The 18,128-nt window shown below is 41.1% G+C and overlaps 2 protein-coding genes across 3 annotated transcripts; both read left to right on the top strand.

Moving 5' to 3' along the window:
* Positions 1-833: 833 nt before the first annotated feature.
* On the top strand, positions 834-9,463 carry rab11fip5b (RAB11 family interacting protein 5b (class I)). Of its 2 annotated transcripts, XM_077733559.1 has the most exons (7): positions 834-1,067; positions 1,165-1,668; positions 3,682-4,193; positions 4,740-5,295; positions 5,604-7,469; positions 7,991-8,120; positions 8,602-9,463. In XM_077733559.1, exons 2-7 carry the CDS (start codon positions 1,280-1,282, stop codon positions 8,860-8,862), a joined length of 3,714 nt encoding a protein of 1,237 aa, XP_077589685.1. In that variant the 5' UTR covers positions 834-1,067; positions 1,165-1,279; the 3' UTR covers positions 8,863-9,463. The 2 variants fall into 2 exon arrangements, with proteins under 2 accessions (XP_077589685.1, XP_077589684.1); XM_077733558.1 differs by lacking the exon at positions 834-1,067 and having other exon boundaries at positions 1,079-1,668.
* A 713-nt stretch (positions 9,464-10,176) lies between these two features.
* sfxn5b (sideroflexin 5b) lies at positions 10,177-16,750 on the top strand. The gene is made up of 14 exons (XM_077733546.1): positions 10,177-10,396; positions 12,798-12,866; positions 13,257-13,334; positions 13,403-13,429; positions 13,495-13,549; positions 13,635-13,660; positions 13,811-13,864; positions 14,067-14,123; positions 14,216-14,281; positions 14,562-14,652; positions 14,737-14,852; positions 14,977-15,062; positions 16,267-16,384; positions 16,568-16,750. Exons 1-14 carry the CDS (start codon positions 10,340-10,342, stop codon positions 16,643-16,645), a joined length of 978 nt encoding a protein of 325 aa, XP_077589672.1. The 5' UTR covers positions 10,177-10,339; the 3' UTR covers positions 16,646-16,750.
* Positions 16,751-18,128: the final 1,378 nt, after the last annotated feature.

Here is an 18,128-nt window from a genome sequence, read left to right as displayed (position 1 = left end):
ATTTCCGAATTTTAAAAAGCAGTGTGTATTTTCCCTCCTTTTTTTTAGCAATTAGCATTTGTAGCAATTTTTTTTCACTAGGAATTTTAATTTTTGTTGGCCATTACAAATTCAACCTGCGTAGTTTGTGAATATTGCTGTGTGAAAACATCCCATAATATATATAAAGTGTTTTCAAGCCACATAGAAAAGCGCCACAGGAACCTTAAAAATGTCACGTTCAATTTTTGTGCTCTGAATGTTAATTTAATTGTATTGTGATAATATATTTATTCTGTCAGTGGCTTTTTCAGCACTGTGAAAAAAAATGTTGATTTGATTTTTACAAATCTTAGACTCTCTGGTTTACTATTACTAATAAAGTAAGTAAACACTTATACTCAATTAAACCATTTCGTTCAATCCATTGACATCTAGAGCTGTCCATGGTCCTGGAAGAGCTGTTCTCCTACTTTAAATGAATTGGACATCCATCCTAGTCAGTTGTAAACTATTATTATATTTAAAAATGAACTTTTGACTTATTAGAGGCCCACAAATAGTTTTATTCTATTTTTAATTCAATTATTATGGTCTCTGGTAAGATTTTATTAATAATTTGTGTTCACACATTAAAATAGATCTAAAAAAATACTCAAAACCTGAAAATATAACAATTGATAATACAGATAGTAACACGTCCTATTATTTCCAAATTGTGAGCATTGAATATTGTTGCATTTGTTTAAAATGTCCAAAAATCCAAGAATTATATTTCAATAATTTCTACACTATGATGCAGAGAAACAGTGTGCATTCCCCAGGGCGTCCACTAGAAGTTGCTAGAACCAAAGGCGTCGTTCATAACATAATGATCAGCCTTTAAATGCAACGTCCACGACGTCATCGTCTACATCTTTTTTTTACTAACACGCTGCATTTCCATCGTCATCACGCGACAAGATGATGACAAGCTTCTCTAGGGTTGCACGTGGTTTTTATAGTTCCCCCTCTCCTTCTCCTTCAATGATGACCATGTGACCATGATGGTTCCGCCCAGAACAACTCGAGCATGTGTTGACATTCCGGTACAGTACCAAAAAAACCACACACACACGCACAGTTCGGGGAGGGCGTGAAAATGTTGCAGTTTTATTGAACCCCTCTGCACCATCATCAACGCAGTGTGTTCATCACCGGACCTGCCGGTTCTGCGCCGGGATGGACGATCCGAATCTCCTCGCAGTTTGACGACCCGGCCCGATCCGAGCCCAGCACCCCCCAGAAAGCAGCTCTCAAGATGATGTCGCTCGTTGACCTGGACGACGACCAAAGGTGGGTCCCCACGCACGTCAATGTCGCGCTACTCCGCGCCAGGGGACTGCGGACCAAGAGCAAACATGGCAGCCGCTACCTGTACGCGGTGGTCCAGGTGGGCAAGAACAAGTACACCACGGGCCTGGTGGACAAGGCCGACGTTCCCGTGTGGTCCGAGGAGTGCTGTTTTGAGCTCCTCCCGGGTATCCTGGAGGAGGATGAGGAGGGTGGTCGTGGAGCCTACCCACCCGGCTGTGCAGACCTGGTTGTCACCGTCATGCACCGGGTCCTCATTGGACTCGATGTCTTCCTGGGCCGGACACTCATCCCACTGGACCGCATATTTCGGGAAGGATCCTGCCCGAGAGATGAGTGAGTATATATACGAAACCTTGCAGAGTAACACTGTCATTTTCTATTAATATCGTTGATCATGGCCCGCATAAGAATCTGGAGTACGACCTACGTTGTGTGGCCCATTTTCTCAGCTCTGCACTCTAACAGTACCCGATGGTCTAGTTTGGTAGTCAAATCCCAATAAGGTGTTTTGCATAATGTAGATCAGACATAAAACAAAAAAACGCAAAGTAGTATCACCCCCATTATAACTAAGTACAATGATTAAAAAGTGTATGTACATTAAGTATTTTACAGCTATAAGCATGTCAAAAAACGAATGTATTAATATCTAAATATAATGTATATATCCTAAAATGTAACTACTTTAAATACAGTGAAAATTCTTTCTCCTTACTTGATATAAATCCAAAAAAAAAAAACAGGTATATGCGAATTTTAGTCCAAGTCCTTTGTCTACTTATGGCCACGTCTGGTCTACATTATCTACATACGTATATTTAAGACAATCCACTCCAATTGACGTACAGCGATAAAATTAGAAATCAGTTTTGATGCGTTTGACTATTTTGTTGATGAATCTGCATATGTCAAAAGTAAATGATATTTTGATCAATTCACAATACAAAAAATCTATGGCAATTCTTGTGGTCACTGGAGTGAGGCTGCTGTCACATTATTTTTGCAGTAAATCACTGAAATATGTGCTCATGTCAAATATATTAAGCGAATTTTTCAAAACATGGCATGTCCACACATCTGAAATAATAGCCAGAATAAGCATGCAGTAGCTCTTGTGTTCATGTTGAATCTTCACACATGCGGATCAAATTCCTCATAGCTTCTTCATCTGGCCTGCGAACAGGTCAATCCACGACCGCAACGTAGCCTCGACACAGCATTTTCGCGTCTCGATTATCCAATCCGGAACCACTTCATTCCTATTCGTCGTCATTGTCTTCGAATGAGACTTTGTGGCAAACTGCAAACAGCAATGGGTGCAATTTTGAATGCTTTATTTAAGTTGTAATTTCAGAAAAGCATTGATTTGGGTTTGGATGACGTAACGACCTTGTTGTGATGTCAAAGATTTGCACATCTGGCTTCAATTGTGGCTTCTCCGCGGCCGCCCTTCGCCAGTGTCCACAAGCTGTGGAACGTACACTCGGAATTCCTAGCGCTTAGGAAAAACACGTTAGTTGGTCGAGGTTTCTTGGTATTTTGCGATAAAACTTGGAAAGCATCCCATTTGGGGTTTTGTGTTGAGGCTGGGAAAGTTTTTGTTGGTCAAAGTCGGTGTTCTATTCGCAAGGCCTACGGCGATATTGACTGATTATGTAATATTCGGGAGTCACTTTCAATAGGAAATCAATCATTTTGTTGTGGTTCATTTTGTCCTGGTGATGAATGTGATACAGCCAGTGGTTTATTTTAAGATATATTACACATAGTTATATAAATACTAGTTTTCATAGCAAAATATATAACAACATTGTGCTGTGGTTAGTACTTTTTAGTGCAACCCACCACAAAAGTGATGCTATTTTCAATAACCTTTGTTAAAACAACTATTATGAGGCGGGAGGTCTCAAAATGTCGCTCTCCTTGTCCTGGTTCCTCTTATTGATAAAAGTTCTACTCAATTTCTACTCAACCCCCGAACCCTAACCCTAACCCTGGCACTTCATCCTAAACTTAAAACTTGATTATAATTGCTATTTTCCAGATATTAAAAAAGTCTTAAATGTATCAAAATGAGTATGGAAACATTTTTGCAAAATGGCTCCTGTTCTAATGGTCACCTCTATCAAAAGATATGCAAAATTTCCAGTAATCCGACTTAAAATCATCTAAAATCTTTTAATTTCTTGACAATTTCCATATCAAGCTGCAGTTGTTTAAATAATGAAGCTATTTGGGATAGTTTATGATCGGTCGCCATTCACAAGGAGGAACCTCGTTAAAGGGCATTCTGGGCCGACTTTTTATCACGCTATAAAATGTGTCCCCTCTTTTCGATGATTTCAGGTGGTTCAAGCTGCACTCCAAGTCGGGTCGCAAGGCAAAAGAGCGTGGCGAGCTCCAGCTGACGGTGCAGTTCACCCGCAACAACATGACGGCCAGCATGTTCGACCTGACCGCCAAGGACGAGCGCCGCTCCGCCTTCGGCCGACTCAAGGACCGCGTGACGGGGAGGAAGCGCCCGGACGCCGAGTCTTCCTCCGCCATCGTGCCGGGCCGCTACGCCGCCCTCTCGGCGCCCGCGGGGCAACCATCGGATGACGAAACCGGCGCCGAAGACATGGCGGAGGAGAAGAGGAATAAAATGAAAGATTTCTTCAAGGGAAAGCTGAAAAAGTCGGCCGACACCCATTCGTGTTCGTCGCTGGCATCCGAGAGCAGCGCCTCGTCCGTGGCCAGCGAGACCCTCGGCCCCCCGCCGGCTCTCGGCCTGCTTTCCGACCTCCCCAGTTCGCCCGTCTATTCGGCCGTGCCACGTGTGGAACCCCGCTACGGAGATGGGGATCGAACTAAAACAGGTAATTTGACTTTGAATTTCATTGATATATGAATGCAGTAATCCCTCAATTATCACGTTTAATGTAGACCAGATATGACCACAATAAACCAAAAATTGCAATGTATGGCCACCCCTATTTTAAAATAATAATAATAGAAATAACATACTTTTTTTATTTTTTAGGACACGGGAGTGGCTTCCACTTTTCACATTTTTATGAATGTACAAAAAAATACCCCTCAAAAATGTAGTGAAACTGCGATATTTGAGGGATTACTGTATTTATATTAATGTTAATGAACATATATGTAACTGTAAGATTGCAGCCTTGGGCTAATCTCCATTTTTTTGGCCCATATCTCATCTGGGACAGGCTCCGGCACCCCTTACGAATCTGACTAACTTTTGCTTGTAATTTGTCATGGTTTAAAATTGCAATACATTGAATACTATGGCTCCTTTCAACAATTACAAACTCCATAATACAAATATAGTTACACTTCTTAAAGGCTAGACTCCAGCACCCCTTGACCCTTCATTTCAATGATAAACTTTTCTTCCACAGTCGTCAGCAGTCGGATCACCACAAAAATCCCGACACACAAGCGAGCCTCGAGCGACGACGCCAATAAGATGGCGGCGCCTTCCCCTCCGACCAATCCCACCACGGAGTCCGTCGGGGAGCGGCAAAGCATGAGTCAGTCGCAGTCTTCCGTCTGTATAAATGGCAGCCATGTGTATGACTCTGAGCCTTCGATCCCAAAGAACATCGGGAGCACGCCGTCCAAGTTGGTCTTGTTGGAGAAATGCTCCCCGCTGTCCCGTTCTCTGCAGAACCTGGCCAAGGACAAAGCTTCCCTGGCGGAAGGCCGGCGCTGGTCTTTTGATAAGGCCAAGAAAGAGGAGCAAATGGAGGCGGGGCCTCACGAGATGGGCGTACTCGCCGAGCCCCCGGCCAATCCCGATGCTTCCGATAAAGGCTGGAAGCTGAGAAAGAACCTGTTCTCTGGAGGACGGAGCGATTCCGTCCCGGCAAAGTCGGACGGGCTACCAACGAACCCTCCTTCTGAAGGGAGGTTCAGGGGCTGGTTTTCCTCCACGGACCCCCAGAACAAGCCCAGGTGAGTTAGCTTACAAGCTTTTGTTGTGATTTTTAGTCCTGGCTTGTCCGTGGTTCGATTTCAAGACCGATTTAGACCATTCGTCTTCCCATTTCACCACTTAAGCACCCCCAGTTCGACCCAATTTTAGACCATAAACACACTCCATGCTTTATTATGTTGCATCCATGCTTTGCTTCATTTGAGTTTCACTTTTAGGTTACAGTCATTTTTAACATTTGGACCCTTTTTCGAATATCAGCTAATATTTTGGTGTCTGTTTTGTTGGCTTAACTGAGAGGACCACTGTGCCCTCTTTTCCTCTACAGGCTGAAAGTGTCTCCTAAACTAGAAAACAACACTGCTTGCAACTTTGTATTCGAGCACACTTCCTCCACTTCCGACTCCCCCTTCATTGAACAACCTCCCTCCCGTCCCCTCACTCCCCCAAGCACCCCCATTTCCCCCTCTAACCCCTTCTTTGAGGAGCTGCAAAGATCCCCTCCTGGCGCACCCATCTCCTCAACCTTTTCTTACGCTTCACCACCTCACAACACACACCCGGCCAAAAGGGAACGTCCTCGACCTCTGCCGAAACAGATCTCCCTACCGGAGTTTTTACCGCAAACGACCAATATTTTGTCAAACTCGCAGGAGTGGGAAGACTCCTTCGACACGTTCGCGTCAGACAGGCTCAACTCCCCTGGCGGAAATCCATCTCAGATACCGAAGTTCGATGACCTGGCTTGTCATTTTAACCCCCAAGCCCCGCCCTTACCTCCAAGGATACCCAAGAGAACTTTTACGAAGGAGATTAACTCAGACGGTTGGCTCCACCGAGGCCAAGAACTAGCCGTACATAAGGAAGCCTACCTTCTGTCCCGGACTGGAGTAGCTTCACTACAACATGCCAGAGAGTCAGCATCTAAACGACCATCCTCAAGTGTATCGCCTGATAACCAGACCTCGGACTCCGCCCATTTGAACTCTCAAATCCGTGGGCTGGTCCCATCTCCATCCGAAGAGACTCTGAAGAAGTACCAACCCTTGGAAGACGTCACTGACTTCTGGGGCGGCATGCTTTTTGAGCAAGACTTGTATGGGCGGGTTTCACGGGTGGGACAGCCTTATTTTCACGGAGTTAACAACAACAATACAGGACTCGGGACCGTTCCCGAGTGTAAGACGACGATATCTTCCCCTTGGAATCAATCGTCTGACTTCATCTCCATGTCGGAGTTAAAGACAACGCCGTCTTCTGCCACACATACGAATAATAATGCTAGTTCCACGTTAAACTCAGAAGATCTGGACGGGAACTTGAGCCATTTTGATTTCGGCTTTGTAGATTCTGATCACAGCTCGTCACAGTCAGACGCAGCGGAAGGCATGGAAATCCTCGTTGGGACGCGGCTGTCGCACGATTCCCAAAGTGCCGTACACCGTGAAGTGAACACTAACGCCTTTAAAGACACCAAGTTACTCTTAAGCGACTCGTCTTTGGAAAAAAGTACCTGTAAAGTCTCCCCAGTTTGCCAAGACTTTCTATTCGAGACCAATGTTAGCTTCAGCAACTTGGCTAATTCCCCGCAGAATCAATCCGATCCATTCTTGGATAAAACAGGAATCAACGATGCTTTTAAAGAAACGAAAAAAGACTGTGACGACAATGGGAACCTTAGAACTGAACTAGAAGTGTTTCCCGCTGTGGCTAGCGCACGTGTAAGACCAAAAGGAATTTCAACCACGAAAAGGACGGAACTGGGTTTACTCTCTTCGCTCCTCAACGAAAGTCCATCGTCCTATCAACCCAAAAAATCTCCCAACGTGGCATTATTCGACCACGAAGACAACATCCCGCCAAGACCTGATTGGTCACTTCCCTCAGAGGATCATTTAACCAAAAACCCTTCTGAGATGGGCTTCGAAATCCTCCACGCCAAAGTCAGCCCTCATTGGACGAGTCCTCCAAAGTCTGTCGAGAGACGTTCTCCCGCATCTTCTCCCCACTTACCCTTTTCCACCTCCAATACTGTGGAGCATAGCAGTGGAACCAGTAGGTCTCTGGTTGTACCCCCCTACAGGACCTCTTCTTGCTCCTCCCTCAACCTAAGCAGGTCGACCACGGATCTTCAACGCTCACTTTTGACGGAGGAACCTGGACCAGATTGCAACATGCTCTACCAGGAGAGCAGGTGAGAGTCAGCAACCACACTTGGAAATTAACAAACTCCCCCTTTTTACAGTGAAGATGGCGCCGATTCAAAACGGGCAAAAGTAGTCGTTTCTATTTGATTTGTTCATTTTTTTGCTCATTTGATGCATGCACACTCATCATTTTTGCTGGTTGCTGCCCAACTGCTCTTCACATTTTTGTTGTTTCATCATGGCATGTTTTACATTCTAACAACCCAAAACCAAAATAGCTAAAAATAGCTAGATTCTAATTATCGGGAGCTGGGTAAAGGATTTTTTTTACTGTATTCATTTACATCTTTTATATATTGACTCATTTGGTACCATTGACAAGACAACGAGTGACAAATAATCCAAATGCAAATACAGCATGTTTTATAATATTTATATCCGTATTAACACTATTGAAACAAACTTTGCGGTAGTTTAAGCAATAGTAAGAATTGTATTGATTTGAAAATGATATATAAAATGGAAGCTTGGTCCAAATGACTGCTGTTTTGACCTCCCCACCATGTAGACCACACCCAGTGAAGCCTTTGAGCCAATCGGAGAAGAAGGAGAGTCGTTCAGTTTTCGAGAAACTTAAATCCACCATCAGCCCGGGACGCTCCGCCCAGCAGGTGGCGGCTGAACCTACAAAAATTCAGGTGAGCTTCATCTGGCCTCCCTAAAAACAAAAACACTTATTTTTTTCTTATAGTCCAGAAACTACGGTAACCAAAAATTCCTCCACCACAGTAAAACACCAATGCTCCTAAGAAGACTCTTAAAAAGACATTCACTCATTCTATTTCTGAACCACTTATCCTCAGAAGGGTCATGGGGGGTGCTGGAGCTTATGCCAGCTGACTGACAACCATCCACACTCACACTCACACCTATTGGCAATTTAGAGTGTTAGCCAGATAGCCTCGCATGCATATTTTTTGGAATTCAGGGCGAAATCAGCAAAACTCAACCTGGATTCAAACCCAGATCCCAGAACTGCGAGGCCAACAATTTAGCCACTTTTCCACTGAACCACCCCATTTTTTTTTAACTAAATGCATTAAACTTAGCCTTATTTCAGCGTATCCTGCGTCTTTGAGTTGCCACTTATCATCACATCGCCCTCCATCTTCTCCACAGGAGCCCGCCGAGGACAGGTCGGCTCTTTACGAGCACCTAAACAACATGGAGCTCATCTCCTTGCTGCTTCAGCAGGACGTGGACATGAGCAAGGAGCGCGCGGCCTCCGAGCTGCAACAGGCTCAGCTGGAGAAATGCGAGGCGGAGCTGAAAAAGGTCAAAGCGCAGGTGCGAGACTTGGAGGATTATATTGACAACCTCCTGCTGCGCATCATAGAGCAGACGCCCACGCTGCTCCAGGTGCGCTCCAGACACAAGTGACGCTCTCGTCCCACAACCTACCATTTTAGTAGTCGGGCTAAAAGCAAGATGTCTTCCAACCGCTACTAATCACCTGTTGACATATTATTGCATGTGTGCCATTAATAACAATAGCATAAAAGCCCAAAACAATACAAAAAAGCTTTGATTTGCTTCAAAAAGCTTATCAAAACCAGTTTTTGTCGTTGGCACTAGTTGAAATTAGAATCTAAATGCAAGATTGTACTATAAGAACAATAAGTCGTTATTATTCGACAGTTATTATTTAAATTATCATTATTTTGTAAATCTAATGTAAAAAAGGTTGTTTTTTTACTTGAAGGGATGCTAAGGTAAGTATGGTTCCAAAATCGAGAATTTAATGCGCAAGAAAAATGGTGTTCGTTATTTCAGTGCTCCAAAATGATAATTATTGTTTGTTTTTCCGCCACGGCACTGCGTTCCTCAGCTGCTGTGCTCCAGATGCAGACTCAGACTCCGAGCGTGCTCTTTGAGTATAATCACGTGACTACTGCAGAGTTATTTCCATACAAGATTTTCTCATGTAGAACAAGTTGGCTTCTCAAAGATGTCTTGTCCAAGAATAAAATGTTACCCTTAATCATCATGTGGCCCTTTTTTGGTGTGGACGTTGGCACTTACTGACTGGTGTGATGCACATTCTGACCACAAGAGGATGCACTCACCCCACTTTTTTATTACCATAAAAGGATGGGGTTAAGGTTGGTCAAAGATAAATCCAGTGCAGCAAATTAGAAAAATATTGAATATTGTCAGTAAATAAGCTTAAGTTCAACCTACATACAACTGCATTTTACAGTTTTAACACTAGGTGGGGCTATTTATATGTACAGTGCCTCTCCATTAGCTCAGGGATCAAAACCTGTCAAAGTTAATGTACTAAACTGTAGAATCAACTTTGTGTTTTATTAAGTTGTATAGTGCATTTACTTTTTGCACCCCAAAGTTATGGAACTTATTTAATAATCACATTAAAAATTCATCCCCTGTTCCAAATTCCAATTGATCATCCCCTACTTAAATTCCAAATGAACTCATTATTACAATGCATTTGTGTGACCTACTTTTATAATATAGCTTGCGTGTGTGTTTCTTTGGGGCATCTATCTATTATTCATGTTCATATTTCCTGCAAAACATGCATTTTTAATGCTCTTATTCTGTCGTGTCACTATCTAATCAGTACTATTGATCTGGTCAGTTATATAACCATCCGTCATCGATCGATCACGTCGTGCATGAGTCATTTTCTAAAAAAAAATCGAGGCATCCAGGCAAATAGACTGCATTTCCCAGCAAGCTTTGGGTTTGGCAGAAAACCTCATTCCCCACCACTACTTTCAGCTGCGAGGAGTTGACTGCACTTGGGGGCGAATGCATCGGGTTCATACTTAATCCCTGCAAAAATTATAATAATAATCATCATCTAAATCATAATAGTAAGCAGATCCCTGTCATGGAGGAGGCGGAGGCTTGTGCTGCTTTCCGGCTGGGCGGATCGCGATACGATCAGGTAAGGCATCGTGATCTTTATTATCGGATATTGATCTTTAACGTCATCCGATCGGGACTCGGGATGCATCTTACTTGCCTTGACTTTTAGTCTCTGCAGAAACTCGCTAACTTTTCTTACCCTCGGCCAAAAGAGGCATTGAAATGAGTTTACTTGGATCCAACAATATTATGGGATCATCCACAATGTGTCAGACTATGGCATGTTCAAACTATCTTGTAAATCAATGTGGAAAAAAAATCAATTTTAAATGAATCATAATGCAAGAAATATGTGCTGTTGGCCGATCGGTTAGTTCGTCGGTCTCACAGTGGGGGATCTGGGTTCAAATCCAGGTCGGTCCACCTGTGTGGCCTAGTATCAACTGGGATAGGCTCTAGCACCCCCTGCAACATTATTCAGCATGTCAGAAAATGAGATAAAAGAAATCTGTATTTGTTCCCCCTTTTTTCTTGATAAACCAGGCACAATCGAGTTAAAATTTGCACTAATTTTTCAACTAAAACCCCATAAAAAGCGATTGATTATTAAAATAAGCATTAAACGGAGTCATAGTTGTGCATCTAGAGTTGCCTTACAATTAAAATGGCTTCCCTTGCAGCTCTCTTTCAATCATAATGAGAGTTAAGCCGTATATAAAGCATGTTTGGTCATGAATTTTCCAATGGCTGAAGGCAATCTTACTGGAAACCTAATTGATTCCTGATTGGAAAAAGGAGCCGACTATACTTCCCACCGGCGTCCGAGAGCCAAGATGGATGAGCTCCTCACTTCCATTCAACTGAGTCCATTACTCAATTTTCCATTCCTGCAAATGAGTGATTAAACATTTGCATGGCTCAGCTTGGTGAAAGTGACATTCAGGTTTTAAGCGCTGCCTTTTTTTTTTTTTTTGCTGATGTGGCTGCAGCATCGTGGGAATGATTTACCTCCTCCCTCCTCCTTCCTCCTCTCTGAGCAAAGTCCAACTAAGACGCATCACTCGTCCAGTCTTAATTCATTCGCACGGGATGGACAAAATCACTTAATTTTATGCAGGACACGCGTGGAGATATGAATGGATTGGTCAGTTAATTAAATGTTAGCGCTCTTTGTGAAATGATCATTGCTGTAATTGGCACTGAAGGCCTTCAGGATCAGTTCGAAGACCCACATTCTTTATTTGGATTGGATTGGATTAGATAAGTTTATTCATCCTATATTTGGGAAATTTTGCTGTCACTGTAGCAAGAGGGTGAGAATACAGACAAAGAAAAAAACATTGTAGACATAAATGAATAGGTAATACATAAGTTAATTAATAAATGAATACATAAATAAATATGTAACTAAATTAATAATTAAATATACAATAAAAATGCATTACATGTATTATAAAAATATCTTAAATAAATAAATATAAAATATAAAAAATATAAAAATATATACCAATAATAATAATATATTTGCAAAATAAAAGACAACCTTTGATAATCTGCCACCTGTTTAAAAACTATTTTCCAACAAGCAAAAGTGGTTGTTGATTCCAATATTAGTGGATTTAAGAATAAATTTCCATATAAGGATTTTTTCCACATCCATCTAGTCTGCTAATTAACTTAATTTAGCACTTAGTCCTTGAGAATTCTAGTAAGATCTCTCAGGCTAAGTACACATTCACCCGTACTTAGTATTACTAATGTCAAAAGAGTAAAGATATATATTTAAGTGCCCTGACACCCCTTACCGAGTTTGCTGTCCAAAGATGGAAGCCGTGACAACCACAACAGGACTTTTTGCACTTGTTTTTCAACACACTTTTTACCCAGTCACGTCCCTGCAACACAAAAAAACCAGGCCAGTCCTTGAATCGGCGCTAAATCTCGCCTTGGTTTGTGTGCGCAGAGTGTTGCGCAGCGTCTGTGAAAGCCTGGTTGTGTTGTCGTCCCCCCTGAGAGCCCAAACTCATGCATAATTAAAGCCCGCTCTTTCACGGAGCAGCAACACGGGGGGGGCAAGGCGGCCCAGGCATCCCACAGTAGCTTTTTTACACTTGAGGAACGCCAATCAAGGTCGTTGAGAGTCGCAATCATGGTTAAAATGCTTTAAAAAAGAAGGTTTGTTCAGTTTTTAGTGAGATGGAGCTCTCATTTTTGATTGAAGCTGCCTAGTGGTGGTCCATCTGCTTTGCCAAGCGGGCCCTTGGCGTTATTCTTGCGCTTGTTCACGCTGCTGGCATTCACACACAGCACTTGGCAAGAGCTGATGGGGGACAGTGAAGGCAACGCTAAACATAAAAGAGGGGAGGTTTGACCCACAGCTCCATGCTTCTTTCAAAAAATAGGGTTCCATCAGCATTCCTAAGCTGAAAAAGCAGATTTTTCACCAAATAACTCTATTGTGTTTTGTGTCTCCATTCTAGGGTTCCTTTCTGGGCCGTCTTCGACATTTTGTGGACGTCATCGACCCGAGCACACTTTTTGTATCTGAGGTAAAAAGCAACTTGATTTCATGTGGGCCGGGCCATTTTAGATATAATATTTAGTTTTCTTTTTTTATGAATGGATTAAAAGAACTGGAATAAAAGCCCTGAATATTCTATTTTTTACAGATCTAAAACAATGTTTATGTTGGCTATTTTTTTAGATATTTCCAGATTATAAAAAATGATTTTTGTACTAAAAACAAAGAAAAAATAGATTAAAAATGACAATTATTGATTAAAAAGGGGGAAAATCAGGAAATGTAATACACATCTATACCCTTCATTTGAATTTGATCCTAAAACAGAAAGTCAGCACTCATCATTTACTTTTCCAGGCCTCACAAAATGACGCTTTTCCAGTCCATTCGTTTTTCATCTTGTTGATTCTGACTGTAGGAACGACTGAAAGACAGCATCAAGCTCTTGGATGACTTCAAACATGGAACCCTCCCCCCAGGAATCTCCAATCTTCAGGTGAGTCTTCCTCCCATAGAAATGACGCTAAATCATCTAAACTTGTTAACGCTTCTCCCCTCGTCAAGTTATGGGAAGCCCAAAAGATCAAACAGGTGAGTGTTGAACAAAACATGGCGCCTCTCGCACATGGATGACGCCGCCCATGTCGTCATCCCAGGCCATCATTCACCCCGACACGGGCGACAAGATCTTCATGCCCTTCCGAATGTCAGGTAGAAGAAGAAGATGAAGATCTTTGGCCGAGTCGCTCATGTTGTTGTCCTCAGCATTTGTTTGTTTACTTTCTGGTTGGCGCAGGTTACGTCCCGTTCGGAACGCCCATTGTAAGTGCCGCGCTGTCGTCCTTTTGGCTTGGCCTACCTATGCCAATGTCATTCTCATGCTCATCATTTTTAGTCATGAGGGAAGATGAATTTTGGACTTTGTTGATTCCAAAATAAAACTCTTCTTCCCTGATTTGCATATGCCGTTAGGTCATCGGCCTTCTTCTGCCCAATCAGACGATAGCGTCCACCATTATATGGCAGGTAAACATGCATAGCGGTTCTTCAATGCATTCATCATCCTCATTTTTTAAATGTCTTCATTATTTTTCTGCTCAATTCAGAAGGGCTTTGACTTGTCGTATTTCATGACTATAATGCGCACTTCCAATCCTTTTTTTTCTGTAAATATTGCCAATGCTTTATTTATAAATAATACTTTACCACGATGCTACTTTTCTTGCAGTGGCTGAATCAGAGTCACAATGCTTGTGTCAACTATGCCAACCGCAATGCCACCAAGGTAAGCCACACAACTCACAAATGTCATGGTGCTTTTAGAAAAATAAAGAAAAACATATTTTGGTCTTTTTTTCTGGTCTATTGTTTTTTCAGCCAACGCCAACATCAAGATTTCTACAGGGTTATTTTGGAGCTGTGACCAGCGCCGTCTCTATTGCTGTGAGTCATTTTAGTAGGCTTACAACCACTAGATTTAAAAACAACATTGGCTAAAATGTGCAGTAAGTCTCCACATATAGTTATAGTTCACAATTTATTTATATAATTTTTTCTTTTCTTCTTCACTTATCACAAAATCCCCCTTCTATTCATTATGTAAAATAAGTTCCTAGTACAAAAGTGCCACCCAAATGAGCAAAAACATTTTTTTCCTCAGAAATATGACCTTTTTTCTTTACACATCAGTTAAAATCTCAATTTATTTTTGAATATGTCGTAGGTGGGACTCAATGTACTTATTCAGAAGGCCAATAAACTGAGTCCTGCCACCAGAACCATCATTCAGCGATTCGTCCCATTTCCAGCAGTCGGTACGTTTTCAAAGGTCACAATTAGCGCTTTTCTGTCTTTTTCTCCTATATACTCATTATAACCTTTTCCCTCATCATACTCAGCTAGTGCAAACATTTGCAACGTAGCCCTGATGAGACACAACGAACTCTCCGAAGGCATCGACGTTCTGGACCCCGACGGCAGGGTGGTGGGCTCCTCCAAAATCGCCGCCGCGCACGTGAGTGACGCTTTCCCAGGCCGAATTATTTCCCGTCGAAGTCGCCCGGTTGCCATCTGCTCTCCCGATGGAGAGGAATTAAACTCGCCTCTGAAAGTCAAGCGTGCTGTCATCCCTCCTGCAGGCCGTGGCGGAAACGGCGTTCACGCGTGTGGTCCTCCCCATGCCCATCTTTGTGCTGCCCCCCATCATTATGTCCTACCTTGAGAGGTAAGTGCACATGCACGCAGAACTTTTAGAACAGGGGTCGGGAACCTTTTTGACAAAGAGAGCCATAAACAATACATATTTTCCAACATTATTCTTTGAGAGCCATACCCAGAATTTAAAGGTAACAAATACATGAAAATGTGAGCTTTTATTATTCATTAAGTTAAAAAAAAGTCTGAATTCTTTTGAAAACACCATTTTACGGTTTCTTATCAATGAGAGGATTCATGCAGAAGATTCTAATGAAGAAAAATTATGATTTAAAAAGGCGGAGAGCCATATATGGTCATTGCAGTTATTAAAATCCAATGACCGTATTTTCTGGACTATAAGGCGCACATAGTTTGGTTGGGTTTGCGACGTATTGTCAAGTTGGACTTGTAAATGTAGTTTTTTTTCTCTCCTAAGACAGCCTGTTAATTTTCTTTTTAAATATAGATATATTTTTTTAGGCTGCTGCTCTGAAACCTTCTATTTGTCCATGGCAACATGTCAGAACCTAACGAGGCATGTTTTAATGACGCGTTGAGTTGGAGCAGCAGCCCTGGGGCCCAATGGAGAAATGTTCAAACCTGAAAATCTGGAACAGCAGCATCTGCTGTTTCACAGCTGCGCTCACAATTTACATGACTTTCTTTATTTTATTATTTTTTTATATTTATAAATAGACCGTGGAAATCATACCAGGTGTTTCAACTTTTTTTTCTGGGAGGGCCGCTGTCAAAAAAATCAAATTATCCCGGTCACAATTTAATATTGTTCTGCTTTTATTTGTTATTCGGGTTGTTTTTATTTATTTATTTTTTATATTTAAGTTGTTTCATACTTGGTGAAAAAATGCCAATATAAATAATCGATATAATTGGTATATATATTGGTTATTAGGGACATAGTATTAGTACTGAGAACTTTTTTTGCACTTTCAACCTAAAAACGTCGAATCATCTTTCCATAAATAAATGAAGAACGACAATATATCATTCAATATCTTGCAAAAAATGTATTTAATCTTATTCTATTTAGAGTTTCTGTTAATGAATAATAGAGCCAGTTGAATAGTTCCCCCTTGAGGTGGTTTTGAAGCAGAAGATGAAACTGGCAATTTCGCCCATCCCAAAATAACTACAGGCTTCTAAAGGATGGACCAGCTCATTTTTCTAGTGTCATTTTTTCTCTCTCTTTACAAATACATATTTGGTGGCAGGTTGCAATTCCTGCAGAAGAACCGTCGACTGATGCTGCCCATCCACGGCGCCGTGTGTCTGCTGACGTTCGGCTTGTCGCTGCCCGTGGCCATCAGCCTTTTTCCACAGATGTCCGAGGTACACACACCCACACATTTCGCACACAATAGCCATTTAAGGTCAAATAGGGGGTCCAACACCCCCCTCCCAAGCGCACGCTCCTCTAGTGTTTGTCCCCTGGCTTCTAATTGGAACGTCACTTTCGAGCACCTCTCTCTTTGTGTTTGATTTTTTTTTGTTCCCCCTCCAACCACTTTGCAGATTGAGGTGTCTCGCCTGGAGCCCGAAATCGCCATGGCAACAGATTGCAAGGTGGTGACCTACAACAAGGGTTTATGACGGGTGACGCCAGGAAACAAAGACCAGCGTAAAATCTTGACAATATTTATAAAATGCGGAGAAGTACAGTCTTCCCTCGATTATTGACTTTTCTTCACTTTTTGTGATTTTTTTCTGCTATTATTTATTTAAAGAATAAAAAAATAAAAATATATATTATATTTTAAATATTTGATAGCAGGAAATAAATCAAGGAGAAGAAAATTAGGATTTTATGTTGCTAGGTACGTCACTAATAAAATAGGAAGGGAACATGAATAGTTCAATTATGCAATAACAATATATGCCACAAAGTACAGAAACAATACAAAATCAATTTTCTAAATATATTTCCTATAGTTTTTCATCTTTTGAAAATAGAAACAGTAACATTGATGTAATTATTTGGTAGATCATCTATTAAAATGATTTGGTATACATAAAATACAAAAAGTCAACATTAAATACAAGTATTTTGTATATTTGTGATATGATTTTATAGAATTTCCAGTTATGCACTTGTCATCATTTTGTGATGGCTCAAAAACAACAAGTGCTTCAACTCTTTGAGTCAGTTGATATCCATCTAAGCAATATTTTAATATCTAAAAATTCAATTTGTACACAAATATTTTAGTAAACAACATGCACAGTATTAATCACATGGACTACTGTATTCTATTTAATTCTATTCTTACAGGACCACAAAAGTCTCAAACAATACTGAATGACAGCTATACCTCAATCATTGTTTATTAATTTCATAGATTTGGAAGCTTATCAATGACTGGATGTATAATATCTTTATATTCTTATTTTCTCACTCTTGAGGGAATATTGCAGGGTCTTTAACTGTCACAAGCACTGCAACCTAAACATATATAAGGAAATAATTCCAATATTTTGGACTTTTGTTCGTTTGATACTTAGTGTATGTGCATACAGCATGATGTCAAATTACCTTTAAAATGTTCTCATGGTATTTTAACCTGAATAATGTGAATAACATTGTTTGAAACCTACCTAATATCAATCATTATTTCCTTATTGAATAATTATTATATAGGGTGTGCATTCCTAATGATTTACTTTGTACAAACTTTATATTGTTCTCAAACCTTGAAATGTTTTTTTTTAACTATTTGTATAGTTTCCAGCAAGACAGTGAAAATAGCCTGATTCTAAATATAAATAAATGTGCTCAATGTGAATCAAGTCAATAATGGTAGTATTGTTATTATAAATCCATTATTTGGACTTATATTGTAGCTATTTTCTATCAATACAATATGCAGTAAGCTACATCGCATACTTACATTAAAATCATTAAATTGTAATTATATTGCCCTACTTTTTACTGTCCAAATGTGACTACACTGCAGCTCACATTGTGGCCGCTAGAGAGCGGGCATGCTACTCTATATGGCTTTTAGTGGGCGTGGTACTTACTCGCAGTTGTTTTTGCACGCCAATAGTTATCAATGTGATATAAGGCTATTTTTTA

Source organism: Stigmatopora nigra, chromosome 14 (assembly GCF_051989575.1).
Source record: "Stigmatopora nigra isolate UIUO_SnigA chromosome 14, RoL_Snig_1.1, whole genome shotgun sequence".
NCBI lineage: Eukaryota > Metazoa > Chordata > Actinopteri > Syngnathiformes > Syngnathidae > Stigmatopora > Stigmatopora nigra.
This window is presented reverse-complemented; position numbering and strand designations above follow the sequence as displayed.

Excerpts from the sequence above, each read along its gene's own strand:
- rab11fip5b (XM_077733559.1), top strand. The coding sequence starts at position 1,280 with ATGATGTCGCTCGTTGACCTGGACGACGACCAAAGGTGGGTCCCCACG. Across the intron at positions 1,669-3,681 it reads GGATCCTGCCCGAGAGATGA|GTGGTTCAAGCTGCACTCCA; the intron begins GTGAGTATATAT and ends CGATGATTTCAG. Across the intron at positions 7,470-7,990 it reads ATGCTCTACCAGGAGAGCAG|ACCACACCCAGTGAAGCCTT; the intron begins GTGAGAGTCAGC and ends CCCACCATGTAG.
- sfxn5b (XM_077733546.1), top strand. The coding sequence starts at position 10,340 with ATGGAGGAGGCGGAGGCTTGTGCTGCTTTCCGGCTGGGCGGATCGCGA. Across the intron at positions 12,867-13,256 it reads GCACACTTTTTGTATCTGAG|GAACGACTGAAAGACAGCAT; the intron begins GTAAAAAGCAAC and ends TTCTGACTGTAG. Across the intron at positions 16,385-16,567 it reads TTTTTCCACAGATGTCCGAG|ATTGAGGTGTCTCGCCTGGA; the intron begins GTACACACACCC and ends ACCACTTTGCAG.